This window comes from Musa acuminata, chromosome BXJ1-11 (genome assembly GCF_036884655.1).
Source record: "Musa acuminata AAA Group cultivar baxijiao chromosome BXJ1-11, Cavendish_Baxijiao_AAA, whole genome shotgun sequence".
Lineage (NCBI taxonomy): Eukaryota > Viridiplantae > Streptophyta > Magnoliopsida > Zingiberales > Musaceae > Musa > Musa acuminata.
The window spans coordinates 30,639,249-30,662,273 of NC_088337.1; the positions used below are offsets into that span (position 1 = coordinate 30,639,249).

The window sequence follows — 23,025 nt, forward strand, 5'->3', positions numbered from 1 at the left end:
GTCAAATGTAGTCCCAATAGTGAAAAGTCTTTATTGGAAATTGAGAGAGTACATGTCGTCGTCTATACTCAATAGTGACGACGGAGGACACACAAACCTTTATTTGCGGATATCTATCTATTTATGGAGGCGCCTGTGTGGAGGAGCTCAGCCGCCGTACTTGGCCTTGTAGTCGCTCCAAAGCTGGTCCACAGTCTTCCCCAAGAGGTCGACGAAGAAGTCGTCGCTGTATCCGTCCTTCATCTTGGCGTTCAGCTGCGCCACGAAGCCGCTCTTGAGATCGTTGCAGTAGTCGAGGAACCGCGCCGTGACGTCATAGCCCTGGTCCCACCGGTCTCCGCCTCCGGGCTGAACCCAGTGGCTGGGCGCGTACCCGGCCTTCAGCCTCACGTAGTCGGCGATGCCCTCGATGAGGCCCCCGTTGGCGGCGCCGCGGCCGTCCCACTGCCACACGTGCGTGTCCTCGTGGTACAGCACCCCCACGACCTCTGTCCGTACGTCGCCGTTGTATCCGGCGACGTAGTCGGCGCTGAGGTGGATGGTGTCGCTGCTGGTGTAGGCGACGCCGTCCATGGTCTCGACGATGAGGGTGATGAGCGAGACGTCCTTGCGGTCGGCCTCCGACTGCTGGTCGAAGGTGGTCCAGATGAAGGAGGAGGCGGTGGCCAGCACCTGCTTGCTGTACTCCAGCCCGATCTCGTTGTCGAAGCGGGTGCCGCCGGGGGTGCCCGCCGCGTTGTTGGTGGCCTCGTACTGAACGGCGCCGGCCGCCGAGACCAACAGAAAAGCCACTGCCAACGCTACTGCTTCCATGTCGATAATCCAACACACTTGGTATCAAAATGCGGCAGAGGATGCATGATATTTATACGGAGGGAAGGGGAGAGCAAGAGAGACTCGTTCTCCGATGAATCGTTCAAAGTCGTCGAAGGTGAAGCTGTACGACTCTAGAAATCCATCGATTGCGTTAAACTCTATAATTAGATAGATCATAAGATTGTGGTGCTTATGTTCCTACCCGACGGCATCATTGTCCAAATCAAAGAAACGCAGTCAAGTCTTCCGTTGAAGAGTGAAGTTTAAGCAGTCTTTGGCGCACCACTTGTCGACCTCAAAGAAGCTTAATGACTCTGCCGGCCAAAAACCCGTCCTTGCCGTGGAAAAATCTTCTTTGAACGCTTGTCGTGTGACGAGAAACGAAACAGATCGATGTCAAGTTGATTGTGATTGCGATTGTAATTTGACCGCCCAAGAAATGTTGATGATGCTAAGATTAGACGAGCATAGAACGATCTCACGTTGGTATGAATATTGAATTGGAATGATATATGTTAATTCTAATCGATTTAACTTCTTAGATGCATTAATTTCTAATAATACTTCAATAATAAAGACAAATTAGAGATCAGAGATTTCTAGTAATAGAAATATCATTGCAAGAACTGTAGGTAGTCCAAAGTGCTTGTGGAAAACTTGTACAGAGTGGTTTTTGACCCTGAAGAAACCTACCTTTCTTATGGAAAAAAATCGTTTTTGACCTCAGTTCTTGAAAAAAATATATATATTCTTCTCCTTGTGGAAGAAAAAAATTGTTTGATGTGAATCCGAGATGTATTTTGAGGATCGGAAACCTCTTCACCTTAACGTAGGTGAGTGTTTTTCTTTCTTAAAAGAAAATTTATTTGATCAAATCGAGTTTGGGAGGCACCAAGTTTTCCTTCACAATTATAATTTTTTTAAAAAAAGAGTGTAATAATATTATGATGTCATGTACTCAAAATCAGTTCAAGTAAGAATTTTTTTAAATTATTTTATTTAAAATAATTTTATATTATTATTTTATATATTTTTAAAAATATAAAATATTTTTATATTTTTATATTTTATATTAATTATTCTAAAATTTATATTTTTGAAAAAGAGTGTATTTTTTATATTTTTAAATTATTTTAAATTAAAAATTAAATAAAAAATTTTAAATTGAAACAAGAATCGAAATCTAAATTATTCGATGCTATTTTTAAAAATTAAAATCAATCTTAAAAATCGAAACCGATGATTCTATAATAGCATCAAAACTGAGTTGGCATTCTTTAGCCCTCGAGGCATAGCAACACTGCACCTCTCCCTTGTCCGCTGGAATCCGATCACAGTGAATAATGATAGATGAGCAAAGCCATCTGGCAAAGCTTTCGTTGTGGCCTAAACGATGAAACGTAAATTAGGAGCACGTCAACTCCAATCAGCATCTCTCTTCTCAATCTTGGTTGTATTGAAAGGACGAGCCTCCTCCAGCTCATATGGTGGGCTATACTAAACTTGCTCTTCGTCTACATATTTTAAGCTTCTCCTTAGGCAAAGACTCTATCAACATATCTAATCTATTCTCATTGATATGTATCTTTTCAAAGTGTAACTTTTTTAATCTCAAATATATCACGAATCTAGTGATATCTAACATCAATATGCTTGGATCTAGAATGATATATTAAATTTTTGGATAGGTGAATAACACTTTGACTATCATAGTAAATAGGATATCCTTCCTATTTCAACCATAATTCCTGTAGAAACTTTTTCATCAACAAAGCTTCATTGCAAGCTTCAGTAATTGATAGAGTAATACAATTATGTAACTTAGATTGTCAATAGACGACTCCCCTATAAATGTCATTAAGAATCTCGAAATAAATTTATTGGAATCAGTATCACATGTCATGTTTATATCTATGTACCTCTCTAGCACGAGTTCATTGCTGTCAAAACATAATCACAATCTAGAAATATTTTTTAAATATCTTAATATCTATTTTACTATTGTCCAATGTTCCTTATAGAAAAATCGATTGACAATTTTAACGACATGAATTATATATGGTCTAGTACAAACAATAGCAGAAGATGCATCATAAATATACGGAGGTAAGGAGAGAGCGAGAGAGACTCGTTACTCGTTCTATGATAAATTGTTCAAAGCTGTCGAAGTCTTTTCAGTATTATTAAGTCCTCATTTCGTACTCGTTCTATGATAAATTGTTCAAAGCTGTCGAAGTCTTTTCAGTATTATTAAGTCCTCATTTCGTATTCCTTCTCTTCGAAGGTGAAGCTGTACGACTCTAGAAATCCATCGATTATGTTAAACTCTATAATTAGATTGACCATAAGGTTTTGATGCTTATGTTCCTATCCGAAGGAATCAATTATTTGTTGGCTTCACCATTCTATACTAACAAGAAGGGGTTGGCGTGTCCAAACCAAAGAAGGCGCAGTCAAGTCTTCCGTGGAAGAGTGAAGTTTAAGCATAGTCTTTGACGCACCAAAAACCCGTCAAAGAAACTTAATTACTCTCTGCCGACCAAAAACCCGTCCTCGGATGCTTGTCGTGTGACAAGAAACGAGATAGGCCGCCCAAGAAATCTCGAGTCGATTGTGATTGTAATTTGATTACGTGAAGGAGGAGACTTCGATGATGCTAAGATTAGACGAGCTGAGAATGTTCTCACTACAGGTAGTCCAAAGTGGTTGTGGAAAACTTGTATGGTTGGCCGGGAAGAAACCTACCATTCATTGTTGTGGAAAAAAACTCAGTTCTTGAAAACAAATATATTCTTCTCCTCGTGGAAAAAGAAAATTGTTTGATATAAATCTAAGATAAGATTTCTTTAACTATATAAGGAAATCTTTCTAATTTGTTGAGGAAAATCCTCTATTCTGTTGAGGAAAATCTTCTCTCCTAATTTGTATAAATCGGAAAGGGACATGTTAATGTATTCAAGTAAAATTACTTCAATAAAGTTACTTCAATAATTGTTCTTATCTTCTATTTTTTTCATAATCTAAGGATCGAAAATTCAACTTAACATAGGTGAGTTTTTTCTTAAAATAAAATTTATTTAATCGAATCGGAGGTACAAAGTTTTCTTCATTTTATTGAAGATTATAATTTTTTTTCTATGTTAAAAATAGAGTGCAATAATAATATTAAGTTGTTTATGGATGAGTATTCAATCCAAAACCAAAGAGACGAGTTGAGTATGATCAAGACTAATGTCATAGTTGACTCGGTGTGAGTCTATTTCAAATTATCCAAGATTCAATCGGTAGGAGATTAATGGTATGATATTTGCCGATATTCAACGTTTGATTGATTTTGTTTTTTTCCGAGACTCGTGAGAATAAAGGTGATCCGACGAACTTATAAATTCTTGATTTCTCTATTTTTCAATTAATATAAGATTAAATATCCTTATCAAAATCTATTAAATCTCATCTCAAACATATTTAACAATAGGATAGAATATATATATATATATATATATATATATATATATATATATATATATATTTCTCCCAGGCAAAGGTCAACGTAACAACGCCGCACCTTTTCCCCTGTCCCCTGTCCGCCGGAAACCAATCGCAGTGAATAACGACGGGGCGGGCGTGGATCTCTACGAGCAAAGCCCAAAGTTGCACAAAGCCATAGATCCTGTGAATCCATCTGATAAGGCGTCACTCGTAGCCTCCTAAACGATGATACGTAAATTAGGAGCACGTCAACTCCGATCGGGCATCTCTTCTCAATCTTGGTTGTGTTGAAAGGACGAGCTTTTCTACAGCAACCCAGCGAAGAGCTAAATTTGCTTCTATGCTTCCGCTTGAAATCAATCCCTCCTCGTTCCCAGTGCTGCAGTAATTGCTACCGTTTGTCATGTCATCTTCATGGCTAAACACGCGATGAGAGAGAAGAAAACCAAGAGACGAAGCATGCGACAGGAGACCGTAGCATCGGAAAACGTCAGTCTACACGTTGAGATAGTTGATCTGTCCATACATATATATACCACATAGACACACAAAACTTGATCGGTTATTTCCACCTATCTCATTCTTTCTACCCTTTTATACATGAATTATACCTATTAATTGGATTCTTCCTCGAAAGGAAGGCTGATGGATCGAATCGTGAAAAATGATATCAAAGCCAATCTATTCCTCCATAAGCACAATCCATTGTTGTTTGCATTGATAAGCAGATCATGCATCTTGCTTGCTTGTTGGGTCGACAGCCTTCAGATTTAGTCCACAATGGACTTTAACAGTCCACACAATCTATCCCCTTTCAAATAAAATTCTATCTAATAAGGGGGTGTGGTGGTTGTGAAAATTGGGAGAAAACTGTAGGGAGAAAATTATAATAGCATCTTGATTCAACAAAAGAGGAGAAAATGATAAAAAAATAAGAGAAGAAAAGGGAAGAAGACAAGAACAACGTAGAGATTGTTCTCAATTATCTAGGCAGTATTCTCATCTCAGGTTAAATCAGATCTACAATAGATTCCTGTAATTATTTATAGAAAATTTGAATATTATGTATATTGATGTAATCCTTGTATCCCAATTATTCTCGTATGATTATTGTTAGGGTTTTGGACAAAAGATTGATATTTATATATTCATTATTTTTATAGTGGATTATCTCTAGTTTATCCCGTGACTTTACGTTGGAGAAAATTTTCAAGTAAATATTGATGTTTTAATTTAGTTACGTATTATGATATGCTAATATTTATTTATATACATAAATTTATTTCTCTTTATCATTACTAACTGACACTACAAAAAAAAAAAAAACATTAGCCAACAGCTTCAAAGGTTGGGCCAATAACGGAGTTGAGTTCTTCAAAGGTAGTTCTCTGTTTTCACTTTCATCTGCTAAGATTTGATTCCACTGCCAGAGTGTATGACTAAAGAATTTATCCAATTGTAATCCCGACAACCAAGTCTTTTCAATCACTGCTTGTCTATTCTTACGAGAGAAATATCTGCTTGACATAAGATTCTGAACTCTCCATGTTGCTATGGTTGGCTTTCTGCAGCTCCCCTGTCATAATCTTTATTCAATATCTACACTTCTTCTCCTGGGAGGGACAAAGGAGTGTCATTTTTTGCCTTAGCTGACCTTTCTAAGCTGAATAAAAGAGACAAATATAGAACAAGTATTGATATTTTTGTTTGATGTTTTAATGTAATGTTCAGATGTTTTTGCTTGCTCCAGTAATGGGGAATATAACAGTTAGAAAGGTGTAGAGGAAGGAGTTGTGGCATCAAATTTAGAGCAGAGGAATCTAGTGTTAGATTTTGGCTGCTACAAGTTCATCTAAAAGATTGATCTATAGATACAGCAGAATTATAATTGATATTTTCCGACCATATTCAATCCATTATAATGATACTCTTTCTAGACTCGAATCATATGATCTAATCTACAATCTACCACCATCTTTTCTTGGTAAGAAAAATCCTCCCATGTCAATTACCGACGAAACTGAAGCTATCGTCCATCCTTGCATATTGTCGATGCAAGGATGTGTCGCTCTTCTGTGACAGAGAAATGAAAACGAAGAAAGAAGTGGCGTTGAGCCATCCAATCACATCCTCTCCACTCACTCTTCTGTGACAGAGAAAAAGGAAACAAAGAAAGAAATGGCTTTGAGCCATCCAATCACATCCTCTCCACCCTATTCTTTTCATCTTTCCATCTGTCCTGTGAAATCAACTTTTATGTTCTTCATGCTTTCTTCATTAAATCGAAGGGGATAGTTGCGACGAAAGGAAGGAGAGTGATGGCTGGTGTGACAAGCTCTTCAGCCTTCGTAATCAAACAAAAATGGTTGACCTGCTTCGAGTCTCCCTCTTTGGTTTCTCTGCTAGTAATTAAGAGACTGTGTATTCCACAAGCATTCATGCACACAAGATCATGCTTTTGATGAATTCAGCTGTCAGCAGAAGACAAGTTCAACTTCTTCAAGCAAGTCGTCTCTTAGCATTCTAAAACCTGAGTTCCAATCTGTCTTCTTCACTCTCGTCCTTCGTGATCGAGTAAATATGGAGCTGCTTTATGTTGGCAAAGTCCTTCGCTCGAATATAACAGGATTATCATCAACATAATAGTCCTATTTCGAACTGCACAAGGAAAAGTCGTTATGGTGTCAACTTGATCAGTGTGGAATCCATGGAATCTGAGACTATGACAGATCCGTAGCCAAATTCCAAAGCTCAGCAATCCAATCACTCTCAGTGCAGCTCTCCCAGTCATCGCATAGTTAATTCATTGATTCGACACACCTTCCTCTCCTCCTCCTCCTATATCGAGATTCAGTTATCAGTTGGTCTGCGCGCCAACGTACTCTCGAGGAAAACGGCAGGGAAGAGCTGACGATGGACAACAACGAGAAGGGAGTGGCAGAGCAGGAGGAGGGAGGAGAGGGGACGGCGGTGGAGCGAGCGTTCGAGTGGCAGCGGGTGCCGCCGTTGCGGGAGCAGCTGACGGCGCGGGCGATGGCGGTGAGCTTCCTGCTCTCGGTCATGTTCAGCGTGATCGTGATGAAGCTGAACCTGACCACCGGCATCATCCCCTCCCTCAACGTCGCCGCCGGCCTACTCGGCTTCTTCTTCGTCAAGCTCTGGACCAAGGCCCTGCAGCGCGCCGGCCTCCTCCGCACCCCCTTCACCCGCCAGGAGAACACCGTCATCCAGGCCTCCGTCACCGCCGCCTCCGGCCTCGCCTTCAGCGGTGAGCTCTCCGGATTCTTTTTCTCTTCCTTTCCTCTGTATCACTATCTTCTGTCGTTTGAAGAAGATCATTCCGAAGTAAGCAAACTACGGTTTTGCTTGACTGCTATAGTGCAGTGGATAATCTAGAGTTGGATAGCTTTCACCATGTTAAATTCTTGTGAACAGGCGGCTTTGGAAGCTACCTGTTTGGCATGAGTTCAGTGATCGCCAAGCAAGCAACAAAATTAAATGATTCACAGAATATAAAGGACCCAAATTTAGGATGGATGATCGGGTTCATGTTTGTCGTCAGCTTTCTTGGGCTCTTTACTCTCGTTCCCCTCAGAAAGGTGAGTCCAAATCTAACGATGAACCTGTCAAGCTTACGATGCTTGTTTGGAGTGCTTACTTTAAGCTTGCTTTAGATAATGATTATTGACTACAAGCTGATCTATCCAAGTGGCACTGCAACTGCGTACCTCATCAATAGCTTCCATACTCCTCAGGGTGAAAAGCTGGCCGGGTAAAGAGATCTCAAGAACCTTTTTATGTAGCTTCTCTCTTACAATTCCACTGATCCCATGAACCTTTGATCCTTCTCAGGGAACAAGTAGGGACGTTATGCAAGTCCTTTGCCTGTAGCTTCCTATGGGGATTCTTTCAGTGGTTTTATTCGGCTGGGAAAGACTGCGGATTCAGAGCATTCCCTACGTTCGGTCTTAAAGCTTATGAGAACAAGTAACGTGGATTAGCCTGAACTCTGCGCTTTGTCATTTTTGAAGATTAAGAGGATGACGGTTTTGTCTTGACGAATTCTCTCAGGTTTTACTTCGATTTTTCTGCAACCTATGTTGGAGTTGGAATGATCTGCCCACATATTGTGAACCTATCTCTGCTCCTGGGAGCCATCCTTTCATGGGGAATCATGTGGCCTCTTATAAGCAATCAAAAGGGCCACTGGTATCCAGCAGATGCTCCACCAGACAGCCTCCATGGGTTGCAGGGTTACAGGGTAAACTCTCTCTCATTCCTGCTGCTTCAAGAAGAGAGGCTTTAGTATCACGGGTCTTCTCTGTGCAGGTCTTCACAGCCGTTGCCTTAATTCTAGGAGATGGCCTCTACAACTTCCTCAAGGTCTTACGTCGAACCACATCCTCCTTCATTTCTGCTGTGCTCAAAGGCCTACCCATCTCGGATGATGAACGTGCCCCGAAAAATCTTGCCATCTCATTTGATGATGAAAGGCGAACCGAGGTGTTCGTCAGAGATCGCATACCTCCGTGGGTAGCATATGGATGCTACGTCGTAATCGCCACCCTCTCCATTTCTACGGTTCCTCTCATCTTTCCTCCGCTCAAGTGGTACCATATCTTGGTCGCCCATGTCTTCGCCCCAGTAGCTGCTTTCTGCAATGCCTATGGCTTCGGCCTCACAGATTGGAGTCTGGTATCCACCTATGGGAAGCTTGCCATTTTCGTGTTTGGAGCTTGGGCAGGCGCCGACCATGGCGGTGTGCTTGCAGGCCTTGCGGCCTGCGGCCTCATGATGATTGTCGTCGCCACTGCTTCAGATCTCATGCAGAACTTCAAGACCGGATACCTAACACTAGCTTCTCCCAGGTCGATGTTCGCGAGCCACGTCATCGGCACTGCCATGGGTTGCGTGATCGCTCCCTGTGTTTTCTGGCTTTTCTACAAGGCCTTCGATGACATCGGCAGTCCCGGCAGTCAATACCCAGCACCTAATGCTCCCATCTACCGCGACATGGCGATCCTCGGAATTGATGGCTTCTCGTCACTTCCAAAGCACTGCCTCTCTCTCTTCTACTTGTTCTTCGCGCTCGCTATCGCCATCAACTTGGCGAAGGACGTGTCGCCCAACAGGATAGCAAGGTTTATCCCAATCCCAATGGCGATGGCTATACCTTTCTACATCGGAGCATCCTTCGCCATCGACATGTGCATCGGAAGCGTGATACTGTACGTGTGGACAAAGATGAACAAGGGCAAGGCGTCTGCATTTGGTCCTGCCGTGGCCTCCGGTTTGATCTGCGGCGATGGGATGTGGGGTGTCCCTCAAGGAGTGCTTGCTCTGGCTCAGGTGAATCCGCCAATGTGCATGAAGTTTGTCCATGGAGAATGAATGGCCAAGAAGATGTTCGCATCGTCACCTTATCTCCAACTTTCCTCCTCGGTGGCAAACGAGAACGAAACAGGACACACAGTGGATTTCCATCCCATCCATATATCCACTGAATTCGCCTGTGTTCATCAGTCTCATGTATATATTATATATCAAATAAGGTTTTGAACTTTCAGTATTTGATATACAGGTGTGACATATCACTATTAGATGAATATAAATATTTACCTCTTATTTTTCCGATGAGAAAGAATAATATAAATTAAGGTATGAAATATCATATCGTATCGATGTTTCGACAATCGCTACGTATATCGTACGATACGATATAATATATCGAACGATACGTATCGTTCGATACGGATGATATTATTTGAAATTATATAAATAACATGTCTATTGGCTTCAGAAATAATAAATAATGGTGACAAACCAAAGTTCATCATCCTCTGCATTGGAATCATCCATCTATTTTAGCCGATCAAACTCCTATAATCTTAACTTTAGGCTTGCGGATTTTTGTGCCCAGCGACTTGTTCTTCACGGCACCGGTCTATTCATTCGATGTATGCCTTTGAATGACTTATGCTCCTCACATTTTGTCGTCAATCAAATCAGAAGACTCGCTTCAAGTCAGTCTACCTTTTGTCTTGATACCATCACGAATGTAGATTGATAGATCATGTCTCATCTACCAAGCAAGGGTATAGGATGTTCTGCCTTGGAATCCATGGATTCATCTTCAGATAAAGATTCTTGCTGAACCGACACTTCATCTTCATCGTTCCCACACCGGAGAAGTTCTCGGTCATGTGAACTGGTCGCTTCAGTTCCACACTCAGATCCGTCAGCCGTCAGCAGAAGACCTTTCCTTGATTCCTTCGTGCGAGGCATCTCCAATCTTTCATTCAGAAAATATACTTTGGGATGTGAACTGTGATCGTCAAAGTTAATATGCAACAAATGAGATTAATAGTGGGAGTGGACCGATGGGGACAACCAGTGGAAATGGCCATCGATTTGCGAGTGGAATATGAGGAATCCTCAGTCCATGAAAGAAGCATTATCGTTTTTCCAAGGCTTTTGGAGGCCAGTCACTCTCAGGGCAGCTCAGCCAGTCACATAGCTCCAGTAATGTTTGCACTCTTCCGTTTCCTCATCCGGTGTGAACAACAGCTCGTGATTCCTTCCAAAGGATGGCTTTGGAAGTAGATCCGATCACTGTTCTTTGAAAATGAACTCAAATCAATAAAAAATTAGAACTGAACAAGATCAACGATTCCATAGTTCTGAAAGGAATCCATGATTGATCCAACAGCATCTCGTCATGTTGGATGCAGATATGAAACTGTTGAAAGGTGGAAGAGGAAGAACTTGTGGGCAGGAACGAGATCCAAGCCAGATTCCAAGGAGATGGTGCTGATGCGTTGACCGTGAGTTGTCTTCGTCTCTTCGTCCCTCGATTCTCCGTCACTTTCATGGTTCAGTTACCAGTTGTTCTTGAAGCCACCACCACCGTCTAGATATAGTCTATTGCGCACAGCACAGTACAGCAAGGGGAACGGCATGGAGAACGAAGAGAACGGGGTGGAGGGGCGGCCGGCGATGGAGAACCCAAAGAAGGAAGAGGAGGAGGGGAAGGGGGGAGAGGCGGTGTCGGTGGAACGGACGTTCGAGCGGCAGCGGGTGCCGCCGTGGCGGGAGCAACTGACGGCGCGGGCGCTGGCAGTGAGCTTCCTGCTCTCGGTCATGTTCAACGTGATCGTGATGAAGCTGAACCTGACCACCGGCATCATCCCCTCCCTCAACGTCGCCGCCGGCCTCCTCGGCTTCTTCTTCGTCAAGCTCTGGACCAAGACCCTGGAGCACGCCGGCCTCCTCCGCACCCCCTTCACCCGCCAGGAGAACACCGTCATCCAGACCTCCGTCGTCGCCGCCTACGGCCTCGCCTTCAGCGGTCAGCTCCCTTCTCTTAACCTGTTATCCTGTTGATGTTCGGAGACAAACAGGTTAGCGAAGTCAACAACAATCAAACCGAATCAATGGAATCTGATTCCCTGAATCAAACCATGAACATGAATCTCCATGCTTCTTCATACGATCTTCATGTTCCTCTGCTACCTTTCTAGACTTCGATGCTTGAGTTGCATACAGAGGACCATCATTGCGATACGCATCTGAAGCTTTTTGCTTGTCTTATACGAACAGGTGGTTTTGGAAGTTACCTTTTTGGGATGAGCTCAAAGATCGCCAACCAGACAACAGAAGCAAATGATTCACAGAACATAAAGGACCCAAAATTAGGGTGGATGATCGGATTCATGTTTGTTGTTAGCTTTCTTGGACTGTTTTCTCTTGTGCCACTCAGAGAGGTGAGTCCAAATCCAGCAATAAACTGTGTTTAACGAGCTCTTCCATGCTGTTTGTAATGCCGCTGCTTGAATCTTGTCGTAGATAATGATCATCGACTACAAGCTGATCTATCCGAGTGGCACCGCAACTGCGTACCTCATCAATGGCTTCCATACTCCTCAGGGTGAAAAGCTGGCCAAGTAACCATCTCGAGAACATATAAATCTTCCCAATTCCTCTGCTGAACACACAACTGATTGATCCTTTGATTCTTAGGAAACAGGTGCGGACATTGGGCAAGTTCTTTGTCTACAGCTTCCTGTGGGGATTCTTCCAGTGGTTCTACACAGCTGGTGATGACTGCGGATTCGAAGCTTTTCCTACCTTCGGCATCAAAGCTTATGCGAACAAGTAACATCCTGTGCCACTGCTCAAGTGCTTGAGATAACTGGATGCAGTGCGTGACTGCGTTGTGTACTCGATGAATTCTCTCAGGTTTTACTTCGATTTCTCTGCTACTTACGTTGGAGTTGGAATGATCTGCCCGTATATAGTGAACGTATCTCTGCTTCTGGGAGCGATCCTTTCATGGGGACTCATGTGGCCTCTCATAAACAACCAGAAGGGCCACTGGTATTCTGCGGATATCCCACCGAGCAGCCTCCATAGCTTGCAAGGTTACAGGGTAAGGTCTCAATTGGGCGCCATCAATCTTCTAACGTCTCTCCTGTTCATCGTTGCCTCCATCGATGCAGGTGTTCTTAGCCGTCTCCTTGATTCTTGGAGATGGCCTCTACAACATCCTCAAGGTCCTGCATCGAACTATATACTCGTTTGTTTCCGCTGCGCGGAAACGCCCAACGAGCTCTCTTCCCATCTCGGACGGTGGCCGTGCTGTAACGAGTCCGGCAGCTTCGTTCGACGACAAGAGGCGAACCGAGATGTTCGTTAAAGATCAGATCCCGAAGTGGGTGGCATATGTAGGCTACAGCGCCATTGCCATCGTCTCCATAGTTACGATTCCTCACCTCTTTCCTCCGCTCAAGTGGTACCATATCTTGGTCGCCTATGTGTTCGCCCCATTGCTGGCTTTCTGCAACGCCTATGGCTGTGGCCTCACCGATTGGAATCTGGCGTCCACCTACGGCAAGCTTGCCATATTCGTGTTTGGAGCTTGGGCAGGAGCTCACCATGGCGGCGTGCTTGCAGGCCTTGCGGCCTGCGGCGTCATGATGAGCATCGTTGCCACTGCCTCAGACCTCATGCAGGACTTCAAGACCGGATACCTGACACTAGCTTCTCCCAGGTCAATGTTCGTGAGCCAAGTCATCGGCACTGCCATGGGCTGTGTGATCGCGCCGTGCGTTTTCTGGCTCTTCTACAAGGCGTTCGACGACATCGGCATCTCCGGCAGTCAATACCCAGCGCCTTACGCTCTCATCTACCGCAACATGGCGATACTTGGAGTTGATGGCTTCTCCTCGCTCCCGAAACACTGTCTCACCCTCTGCTACACATTCTTCGCGCTCGCCATTGTCATCAACTTGGCAAGAGATACGTGCCCAAAGAAGGTAGCGAGGTTTATACCGATCCCGATGGCCATGGCTATACCGTTCTACATCGGCACATCCTTCGCCATCGACATGTGCTTGGGAAGCGCGATACTGTATGTGTGGGGAAGGATCAACAAGGCCAAATCAGATGCATTTGGTCCCGCAGTGGCATCTGGCTTGATCTGTGGCGATGGAATATGGAGTCTGCCTCAGGGAGTGCTTGCGCTGGCTCGAGTGAAGCCACCAATATGCATGAAGTTTCTCTCAAGGAAAATGAATAACAAGGTAGACGCTTACATCGAAACCTTGTCATAGTTCTCTTGTAGATGGGAGATGATGCAAAACATTCTATCAGGAATATATATCCACATCACAGACCATGTCTTGAGCTACTTTTATTTGATGGCTTGTGTTTCTTTGTCTAGTGGAAGTGCTGAGTAGCTCTGTAATTATAGTATGAACAACCTACATGTGATGAGAACTTGAGAATGAGCTGTGGTGGTTGCCAGTGCAAAGCTGAAGTTTTCTTTGCCTTGTTGATAAGTTGAGACATATGCATTGGACTTCTTGATAAGTATGGAAAGTTCTCACTAAGATTTTATGGATGAAGAGAAGAATCCCTCACTATGAAGAAAGTTCATCTAGTTTGGACTTCACATATTCCCCACATGAAGATTGCAAACACTAATTCAGCCTTCTAAATCTCAAGTTTGTTTCTGCAGAAGATCAAAGATTGCAAGTACAACAAATCTATCTCTCTCTCTCTCTCATGCCAATTTCATTAGCAAAGATTAAAGAATAGTCTCTTATCCCTAGCTTTCCTGATAAACACAGTTTGAATCAAACACAGAACTGGTCCATGGAAATATGGCATGGCATAAATTAGTCAACCTGCATTGAGGATGAGTCATAGATGGGATCAGACTTTGGTGTCAACTTAAAACATTTAGCGTTTCTTTTATCAATATTCAAGAGATTAATTTATGTAGACATTTAGTACCTTCTCTTGTAATTTTTCCTCATAAAAAAAATCAGATAATCTGGCAGCAGTTTGCTAATGATACAATCTAAGATGTTCAGAAGGTTAAGTTTTCTTTATGCTACTGTATTTAAACTAAAGCTTATTTCTAAGTTATCAGTCATGGCTTTGTATCTGAATAAGAAGTAAATCTAAAATAAGCAACAACCACAAGGTTCAAAAATGATGCAAAAATATATATGTATGTTCTAAAGTAGTGATATTTGGACCCTCATATGAAGTAAAAGTTTGGCTTAATTAACCAAGAACAGGAAGCCAAAACAAATCTTGATCACAAGTAGATATAACATATTTACCTTCCTACCTACCTAAGAGTAACCTGTTGTGCAGTTATTTTTGTGCCAAGAAACTCTTCAAACTATGAGAACCGCGGCATCCACCACTTTCTTATTCATCACTCTTTTCTTGATATTATGCACATTGGCAACAGTCTTTTTGATTATCCTTGCCTTTGAAATATGATCAACGACATGTCTTCAAATGAAACTGTAAAATCATATACGAAGGACCTCATTCTGAACTCTGCTGATTAAAAATGCTAACGTTCTCACAATTCATCTATCGTATTATCTTGAAGAAAACCATCTATTCTTTGTATTAACAAACCACCTGTAGACTGATAAACTTGAGCATGCTCTACATTGCATCCCTTATTTCGAGAAGCCTATGCCACCTTCGGTCATACTCCTTCTTCTCATCAGTAGCTGCAAATTGAACAAAGACAGAGTTAATGAGTGTGATCATCAACTTTCACATCAAATGCATGAAGCTAGTTGGCATGATGATCATTTATGTATCTGAGACATGATAATTATTTTTCTGAGAACTCAAACTTACATTGCCATATGATTGTAGTCTTCGCACATGATTCTGAGCAGGTGTCCTGCAGTATGTCTCTGTTATTAATGTCATTCATTTCAGGAGATAGGCATTCCAGATTAAATAGACCACATTACCTTTGTCGAGGCTGTCAAACGTATGGTATCTTGGATTATTGAATCAAGATCAGCTTCCGAGCCAGGTTTCACATATATCACCTGGTAAACCATTTTCATCAGAATGGATTAGACATAGTGAAACATATAAACATGTATCATACCTAATGCCACACATATGTGTATAAGAGAAAGGGATCAGAGCATACCGAAGGATCGTTTCCACCAATTTCAGGAAGTTCAAACTTGCCGTTCTTGCTTGAAGGTAGTACCCAAACATCAAATGTGGTATCGATCTGTAAAACGCAATATTATATCTTCTATACAGATTAAATTAATAAAAACTTGCGGCCACCTTTGGTAGGTGAGTGTCAATATTGTATTATGGGAGATTTCATAAAGTTTATTTTTATTACTCATTATGTATGCTAGAAATTTTAACTAGCTTAGTGAAACACATGTTTAAGTTCCTTTTACTCTTTATCTTATCCAAGGGAGTTGCATCTTTAATATTCAATATGATATTAAATGATCAAATGCTATTTTATAAATGGTATATCTTATTATATATATATGTCATGTCACTAATAAGTTTGTTCTGTAAATATTGGAGGTTATGACCCAAAAAGAAAGTGATATTTTCCTCTCAGAATAAAGGCATTGTTTTCATCTTTGGGTCATATATGAGTTTGGTAGATCGCCAAAAATCAAATTGTAGTAACCTAGACATTTCTTTTGATATCTTTAAACAATGGTGATGAAGTCGAAAGAAATTTAACTGATACCTCTCTGCAATAGGATGTCAAGCAGCAACTGCATTTTCTGTTGAAGGATGTCATAATTCTTCCAACAATGGAGAAGCCAAAGCTCGCATGCTGAAGCCAAAGATTTGAGAGTTAAAATGCATATAATGGAGATATTATGAACAGAGATACTGGAGTGCCAGCTGAGATGACACCGCCGCAAACGATTAAGCAGGCCAAACATTCCAATATCTCATTCAAGAGAATGTGACCAAGATAATTAGTATATCAACTAGGGTTGATAACAAGGTTGACCAGTGCATGAGGCTCCTCCCTACAAGTAAATAGATTGTTTCTGTAATCCGATACTTGTTCACCAAAGTTAGATAAACTTGTCATGGTGCCAAGCTCTGTGCCAGCTAAGATCGATGAACAATTTTTCATCATCAATTGAAGTGTCGATAGCTTGAAAATCCAATTGTATCATCAAAGTTCACATCTCATGGATATGGAAATCTATCGTCATCTCGTTCATACAGCTGGTTGTCATCTTTGCATTACCCTTCAATGTAGGACCATTAGGAATAAAATGATTGCACATAGATGCCAAAGGAAATCGATTTGGCCAAGTTTTACATGCTAGTTGCTGGGGAAACAAGGTTATCCACCTGTTGATACTGCAGATTTGGTTGAATGCAATCTAATATTGGATGATCTATCGATTCTTAGACATGTCAGACACAATTGTGGGCAAATATTTTACCTTTTGAATGGTAAGCCTAACAAAGACGTCCGCGTCGTCGTGCCCCTCTTCTGCAATGTCCGCCAACTGAAGCTCTCTGAGCGTGAACATGTACTCGCAGCTCCACTGCCCCTGCCACCTCCCACCCGACGTCGAGATGGTGATCAATCGCCGTGGTGCTCGCGGCGCCGCCTGCGCGTCCCTATTCCTCGAGTGCTGCTGAGGGCAAGGATGACAACCGGATAAATAGACACTCGGTCATATACGCTTCGACTGATGACTGGTAAGAGGTTTTGTTCACCTGGCGAGCTTCGTTTCCACGGGAAGCAGCAGCTGCAGATGCTAGAGAAGCTCCTCTATGGAAGTGGGAGCGGATGGCGAATCGAGTGCTGGGGCAAAGACTTCTGGTGTTGAGGTCAGTGGAGATGGGACGGAGGAGCTGTGAGATGGAGCTGTATGGCTTCGCCATTGAGCAGAGCTTGGTTTGCCGTAACTCAGCAGTGTGAACAGAAGGCTTTTGGCTAGCCTTATCTCTTGGCATAAGAGTTCGGGTGGTGCGGAATTACGTCTTCTAATTAGATCTTTTAGCATTTCCATCCTTTAATTAAAAAATCTATATTGTTTTTTTTTAAATATAATTATTAAAATAAAATATTTAATTTTATTTATCCTAATGTTATCGATTTTATTAATGAGATATACAATACACAATAGCACAAAAATAATTAGTAAAAAATTAATTTTAACGTCTTAGTTACGTTTTTTTATTATTATATTCTAATTAAAATTTCTTTATCGATTATTGTGACAGTAGTGGACGATGATGCCATGTCATCATGGGCAGTGCAGCCCGACGATAACAAAGGTTGAGCCCCAAGGTCCAAGAGATGTTCCCCACGCGATGTACTCTAAGGTTAAGGGGTTGAAGGTAGGGAAGGGAGCGCTCGAGTGTGTGGTGTGTCTCAACAAATTTGAGGACAACGAGGAGCTCCACCTCCTCCCTCGTTACAACCATGTCTTTTACTTCTATTCTATTGACACCTAGCTTACCTCCCACGTAACTTATCTTGTCTATCGTACCAATCTCGCGGAACAAACCGTTGATGAAAATATTGACCTACTACATGTAGCCACCCTTGCTACAGATATGGTGAATCTTCAGCTTAAAACTGTTGCCCCACCATAAATCATGTCACCATCATCGTGGACCCACAGTGGATCTTCAGCGGAAGAGGAGGAACAAAAGGAGGTAGCTATGGAATTGGTGCAGATTGGAAACCAGAGGTGGGCAACTCGATGGCGATCCGAGCACGATCGACAAAGCTCTCATGGCCTCATTCAATGGGACATTTCCTGATCCGACCGATGGACAACATCAATCGGTACACCCTTCGCTTGCCACTCTCCCCCCTCTTCCTCCTTTGGCACTATTATGTATCTATATCGATAGGAGGTGAGGCATCTGCGTGGGCGTTGCCCCACCATAAATCATGTCACCATCATCGTGGACCCACAGTGGATCTTCAGCGGAAGAGGAGGAACAAAAGGAGGTAGCTATGGAATTGGTGCAGATTGGAAACCAGAGGTGGGCAACTCGATGGCGATCCGAGCACGATCGACAAAGCTCTCATGGTCTCATTCAATGGGACATTTCCTGATCCGACCGATGGACAACATCAATCGGTACACCCTTCGCTTGCCACTCTCCCCCCTCTTCCTCCTTTGGCACTATTATGTATCTATATCGATAGGAGGTGAGGCATCTGCGTGGGCGTTGCCCAAATTGTGGGAGCTCCTCCGGTTGCCACCTAGATTGCGATCAGGCCACTTGCCTTTGGCTTCTAATCCTTGCTAATTCCATGATTGCCTCCTTTCACTCCTCTTTTGTCATCATTGTTGTGGGTCCAAGATGATGGTGACATGATCCTATAGCGGAGCAACGATTTTGTGCTAAAGACTCGTTGCGTCTATAGTAGGGGTGGCTATAGGTAGCAGGTCGATGTTGTCATCGATGGCTTACTCGGCAAGATTGATGTGGCATACAGGGCAAATTACATGGGAGGTGATCCAGGTGTCAATGCAATCCAAGTGGAAGATATGGTTGCAACAAGAGAGGAGACGGAGCTCTTCGTCATCTTCAAACTCTTTGACACACATCGCATACTCGAGTGCCCCCTTCCTCACTTTCAATCTCTTAACCTTGTAATACATCAGCGTAGGGAACATCTCGAAGACCTCGGGGCTCAACCCTTGCTATCACCGAGAGCGGGTTACATCACTCGCGAAGCAACGACATCACTGTCCACCACCACAACAACAGTCGACTAAAAATTTATAATTATAATATTAAAATTATATTTTTACCCATAATTTTCATGTCATTCCTATATATGCTATCACATGTTGTATTTTTTATTGATAAAACTAATGACGATAAATGAGATTAAATACTTTATTTTATAATTATAGATCTTTTAATATAAAATTTTAAGTCTAACAATCGAAATAACTATAAAGAATAATATGTAATTAATCTTATGGTATGTATCATGTCAACGTGTGTGTACGTGTGTGGGCGTGCGTGCGAGAGAGAGAGAGTGTCTGTGCGAGTGTGATGCAAAATATCTATCAGCTTGAAAATGAGAAAGGAAAAATAAGCTGCTTGGATGGACGTCATAATACATGTGCAGTGGAAGGTTCTTACTGGGATAAGCCTACTCGGATCCACCTGAACCCATGCATCATCAGCACCAAGACGTGACAAATTTCTCACTTATTTCCCTGTTTTCAGATTAATTCATCTGCTCATCATTCCTCCTATATTATCTTTCCAGTCTAATATTAAACTTCTAATTCATCCACAGAAACAAGTACAAAAGAACTGATGTCAGTAAATATACTTGGAACACAAGAACAAGCAACAAGAAGCCTACTTAAAATGACCATCAGATCTGTCTAACCTGCAGCTTAAAATACTCGTCTCCACGATAACTGTCATCAATCTTAGAAAGAAGCAGCGATCAAATGTATCCATTCATGAAGGGGCAGAATAGAATAACTTTACCTCAAACCCATCACTGACCTAAAATCTGGCTCAACAAGTTGAACAAATTGACATGCAAAATTATTCTTTCATTTAGAATGCAATCTATCACCAACTACGCAGCAGAATTTGCAATCCAATAAGTATTTCATCATTGGTCACAAACCATCAGTTTACATGTAGGTTGGGAGTGTTCAAATGAATGATTTTTGAAGTTCCACTACAGACTCTTGAAACCTATGAAAGCTGGACCATGCTTCTAACAACTCAAATATCAGCCGCAAGGAAATTTGCAGATAGAGATACCTGAAAATAATGAGTACACAACAGCGAGTCTCTAATTAAAAATGGCTGAAAACTTTTCCGCTATTTTAAGCAACAAGTTCATGAAAATGTGGTGTCTACCTTTTCACCAAGTTTGAATGGAGGGAGACCTTTATATGGGCATGTACTACAGCGGAATGCATCACCAAGACCACACTGCAAGATTTGGCAAAAGATTAACAACCATAAAAAAGAAAACAGAAAACTCTAGGAATAACCCTATTTTAAGAATGTGAACTTTGTTACTTACGTTGCCACATGCTGATTGAGGATTGTTTATCTGCTCAGAAGTCAGACCCAGCTTCAGCACCTTTGCTTCTTCCTCTGCCCGACCACATGTGCAGTTCCTGCAGGCTTTCTTTGCCTTTCCAACTTCACAATCTCCTACTGCATTAAGTTCATGAATCACAGATCAATATTTAGCTACTGTTGTGTAGCAAAGGGCAATGCCCATAATGTAAAGCATATCTAACCCAGTGGTAACTGTGGTTTCTTCAAGTCCTCCTCAGTCAAAAGACTGTCCTCATCAATTAAATCTGATTCATCATCGATTTGGATCTTTGGAACAGTTTTGGTTGCCTTTTTCAGAGAGAACGATGACCCCATTGTCCAAGAAGCCTTTTTGCCCTTGATCTGAATCAAAATTGTCACAACTTAATAGCAACAACAAACACAACATAAATGCAAGCTGAAGACACCCAGCCAGTCATTTCCCAACTCAATGCTGAACTTTTTCAAGATGTGGTTAGAGACTTAGAGATAATACTATTTTAATCTGTTTGTATTGTGTTAAAAGAATCCATCTTCCCGTGGCTCCATGCAGATTACACAGTGATGAGATTCTACAATTGGCATCTCATTTAATAACACTCTAAAACAGTGATCTTAAACTTTTGACTTCAAAAAATTCAGATAAATTGCAATTCAGCAAAGGAATTCAATGCAGGGGAATATGTGGCGTAGGGTATCTTAAGGTTAGGCCTTAAATGAATCTTGATTTAATCAAGCATGGCATTAACTCTATTCAGATGGTAGTTTCTAATTTTTGCCTCCGTTGGGTGAACCATAATCCTTTTTGAACAGCTACTCGAGGGAAATCCCACTTTGGGTTGCATTCATGAGAGTCATTCTAGTAAGTATAAATTGACTGAAAAATAATGAAATTCACCCAAGCATGGATGTACAATAGCATCTATGTTTATCCATATGTATACATCATATCCATAAGTTATACATCATTATTACAATAAACAAGGATATATGCAAGTTCTTGTCCATGTTGGTATCCATAGTTAACAGGACAAAAAGGATATGATTTTCCAAAATACATGAGTGGCTTTCAAGATAAGAAGTGGTGAAAATTCAAACTCACCGTACAAATTTGTACTTGTTCAAGTGAGAGAAAAGGTTTTGCTTCCAAGGATTGTACTTCTAAGAATCCCGCCATTAGCAACTTGCGTTCAAGCATCGAGCTTGGCTGCAACAAGAGCAACAACATAAATCTTCTTGCAAGGGTTTTAACATCCAGAAAGATGCACACTTCCAATCATTTAAAATAATTCTTACCTTACTTCCAGTCTGCTCAGCAGAAGCCTGTATCACAATAGCTCCACCAGGTTTAAGCACTCTGCTGAACTCCTCAATCGATTGCTCGCCAACAAGTTCTGGTGCTTTGGACACGGAAACAACTAGATCTACTGAGGAAGACTCAATAGGCAACTTCCCCTCTGTAACACCATTAAACTACCATCATTTACTGTACACTGATCGATATAACTAATATATGAGTATGGCGTTCTACAGTGCGGTTCAGATCTGGACCAAGCCTCAAATTACGTGAAACAGAGAGGACACGAACAAAAATTCAGTCGATTTCAGATAGATCTATTTCAAGAGCGACAAATTTCCCATGTCATTCATATGTTTCACTCACATTTAAATTCCTTGTCCTATGGATACCAAATTCAAAGTTTTGACAAGGAAAAGGGGGAAGCGAGAAGAAGTTACCCAGAGAAGCCGCTTGGGTTATAACACGCACGTCGTGGTCTCGAGCAACCAAATCCATCCCCAAATCCAAGCCACTAAACGCAGACAACACCGCATTGAGAGGGATGGAGACGTCATCCGCCAGCAGAAGCGCACGCTTCCCCGTCGCCGCCATGCCCTGCAATCAAAAACCAAGGTTCAGAAGCCATTAAAATCTAGATCCGTAAGCGAAGAATGCAACGACGCCCTTCAATCAAACCCAGAAAGAAAAAAAAAAGAAACAAAGATCTGTCGAAGCCAACTTTTAGGGGCAAATCGAGGAGAAATGACTCCGCGATCGACCGGGGAGGGGCGAGAGGGGAAGAACGTACCGCCGAAATCGAAACCCTAAGGGAAATCTCCGAGAGGAATCGACCAGGCGTGCTTCGATCCGGGAATCGAAGATTCAAACTCTGGGAAGACGGGATCGCGTTGGACGGAGACGGCCACAACGAATCGCGTTCTTTTCGAATCGAGTTTTGCTTCGACGCCAATTTATTTACATGATGGTGGCGAAGGCGGTGACCCCATTGGACCAATCTTGGAGGACACGTCACCGGATCCGACGGCTCA

At 42.1% G+C, this 23,025-nt stretch overlaps 5 protein-coding genes across 8 annotated transcripts; 2 read left to right on the forward strand and 3 right to left on the reverse strand.

Annotated features, from left to right (window-relative positions):
* Positions 1–8: 8 nt before the first annotated feature.
* On the reverse strand, positions 9–915 carry LOC135597622 (uncharacterized). Its single transcript, XM_065090828.1, has one exon. The coding sequence runs from the start codon at positions 811–813 to the stop codon at positions 148–150; it is 666 nt and encodes a 221-aa protein (XP_064946900.1). The 5' UTR covers positions 814–915; the 3' UTR covers positions 9–147.
* Positions 916–6,852: 5,937 nt separating this feature from the next.
* Positions 6,853–9,936, forward strand: LOC135597621 (probable metal-nicotianamine transporter YSL12). Its single transcript, XM_065090827.1, has 6 exons — positions 6,853–7,573; positions 7,741–7,904; positions 7,980–8,077; positions 8,158–8,292; positions 8,377–8,566; positions 8,635–9,936. Exons 1-6 carry the CDS (start codon positions 7,219–7,221, stop codon positions 9,694–9,696), a joined length of 2,004 nt encoding a protein of 667 aa, XP_064946899.1. The 5' UTR covers positions 6,853–7,218; the 3' UTR covers positions 9,697–9,936.
* Positions 9,937–10,935: 999 nt separating this feature from the next.
* On the forward strand, positions 10,936–13,981 carry LOC135597623 (probable metal-nicotianamine transporter YSL12). The gene is made up of 6 exons (XM_065090830.1): positions 10,936–11,653; positions 11,905–12,068; positions 12,151–12,248; positions 12,325–12,459; positions 12,544–12,733; positions 12,804–13,981. Exons 1-6 carry the CDS (start codon positions 11,263–11,265, stop codon positions 13,914–13,916), a joined length of 2,091 nt encoding a protein of 696 aa, XP_064946902.1. The 5' UTR covers positions 10,936–11,262; the 3' UTR covers positions 13,917–13,981.
* An 814-nt stretch (positions 13,982–14,795) lies between these two features.
* On the reverse strand, positions 14,796–17,591 carry LOC103972105 (large ribosomal RNA subunit accumulation protein YCED homolog 2, chloroplastic). Of its 3 annotated transcripts, none has more exons than XM_018820815.2 (8): positions 17,362–17,588; positions 17,082–17,276; positions 16,361–16,450; positions 15,785–15,871; positions 15,597–15,677; positions 15,478–15,523; positions 15,250–15,344; positions 14,796–15,126 (listed from the first exon to the last, which is right to left on the reverse strand). In XM_018820815.2, exons 1-7 carry the CDS (start codon positions 17,527–17,529, stop codon positions 15,277–15,279), a joined length of 735 nt encoding a protein of 244 aa, XP_018676360.2. In that variant the 5' UTR covers positions 17,530–17,588; the 3' UTR covers positions 14,796–15,126; positions 15,250–15,276. The 3 variants fall into 3 exon arrangements, with proteins under 3 accessions (XP_018676360.2, XP_018676358.2, XP_018676359.2); XM_018820813.2 differs by having other exon boundaries at positions 15,061–15,126; positions 17,082–17,279; positions 17,362–17,591; XM_018820814.2 differs by lacking the exon at positions 14,796–15,126 and having other exon boundaries at positions 15,138–15,344.
* A 2,580-nt stretch (positions 17,592–20,171) lies between these two features.
* LOC135584718 (anamorsin homolog) lies at positions 20,172–22,943 on the reverse strand. 2 transcript variants are annotated; one of them, XM_065090831.1, is made up of 8 exons: positions 22,785–22,943; positions 22,435–22,591; positions 21,994–22,154; positions 21,800–21,904; positions 20,901–21,060; positions 20,678–20,814; positions 20,509–20,583; positions 20,172–20,409 (listed from the first exon to the last, which is right to left on the reverse strand). In XM_065090831.1, exons 2-8 carry the CDS (start codon positions 22,586–22,588, stop codon positions 20,371–20,373), a joined length of 831 nt encoding a protein of 276 aa, XP_064946903.1. In that variant the 5' UTR covers positions 22,589–22,591; positions 22,785–22,943; the 3' UTR covers positions 20,172–20,370. The 2 variants fall into 2 exon arrangements, with proteins under 2 accessions (XP_064946903.1, XP_064946905.1); XM_065090833.1 differs by having other exon boundaries at positions 22,716–22,921.
* Between the last annotated feature and the right edge of the window lie 82 nt (positions 22,944–23,025).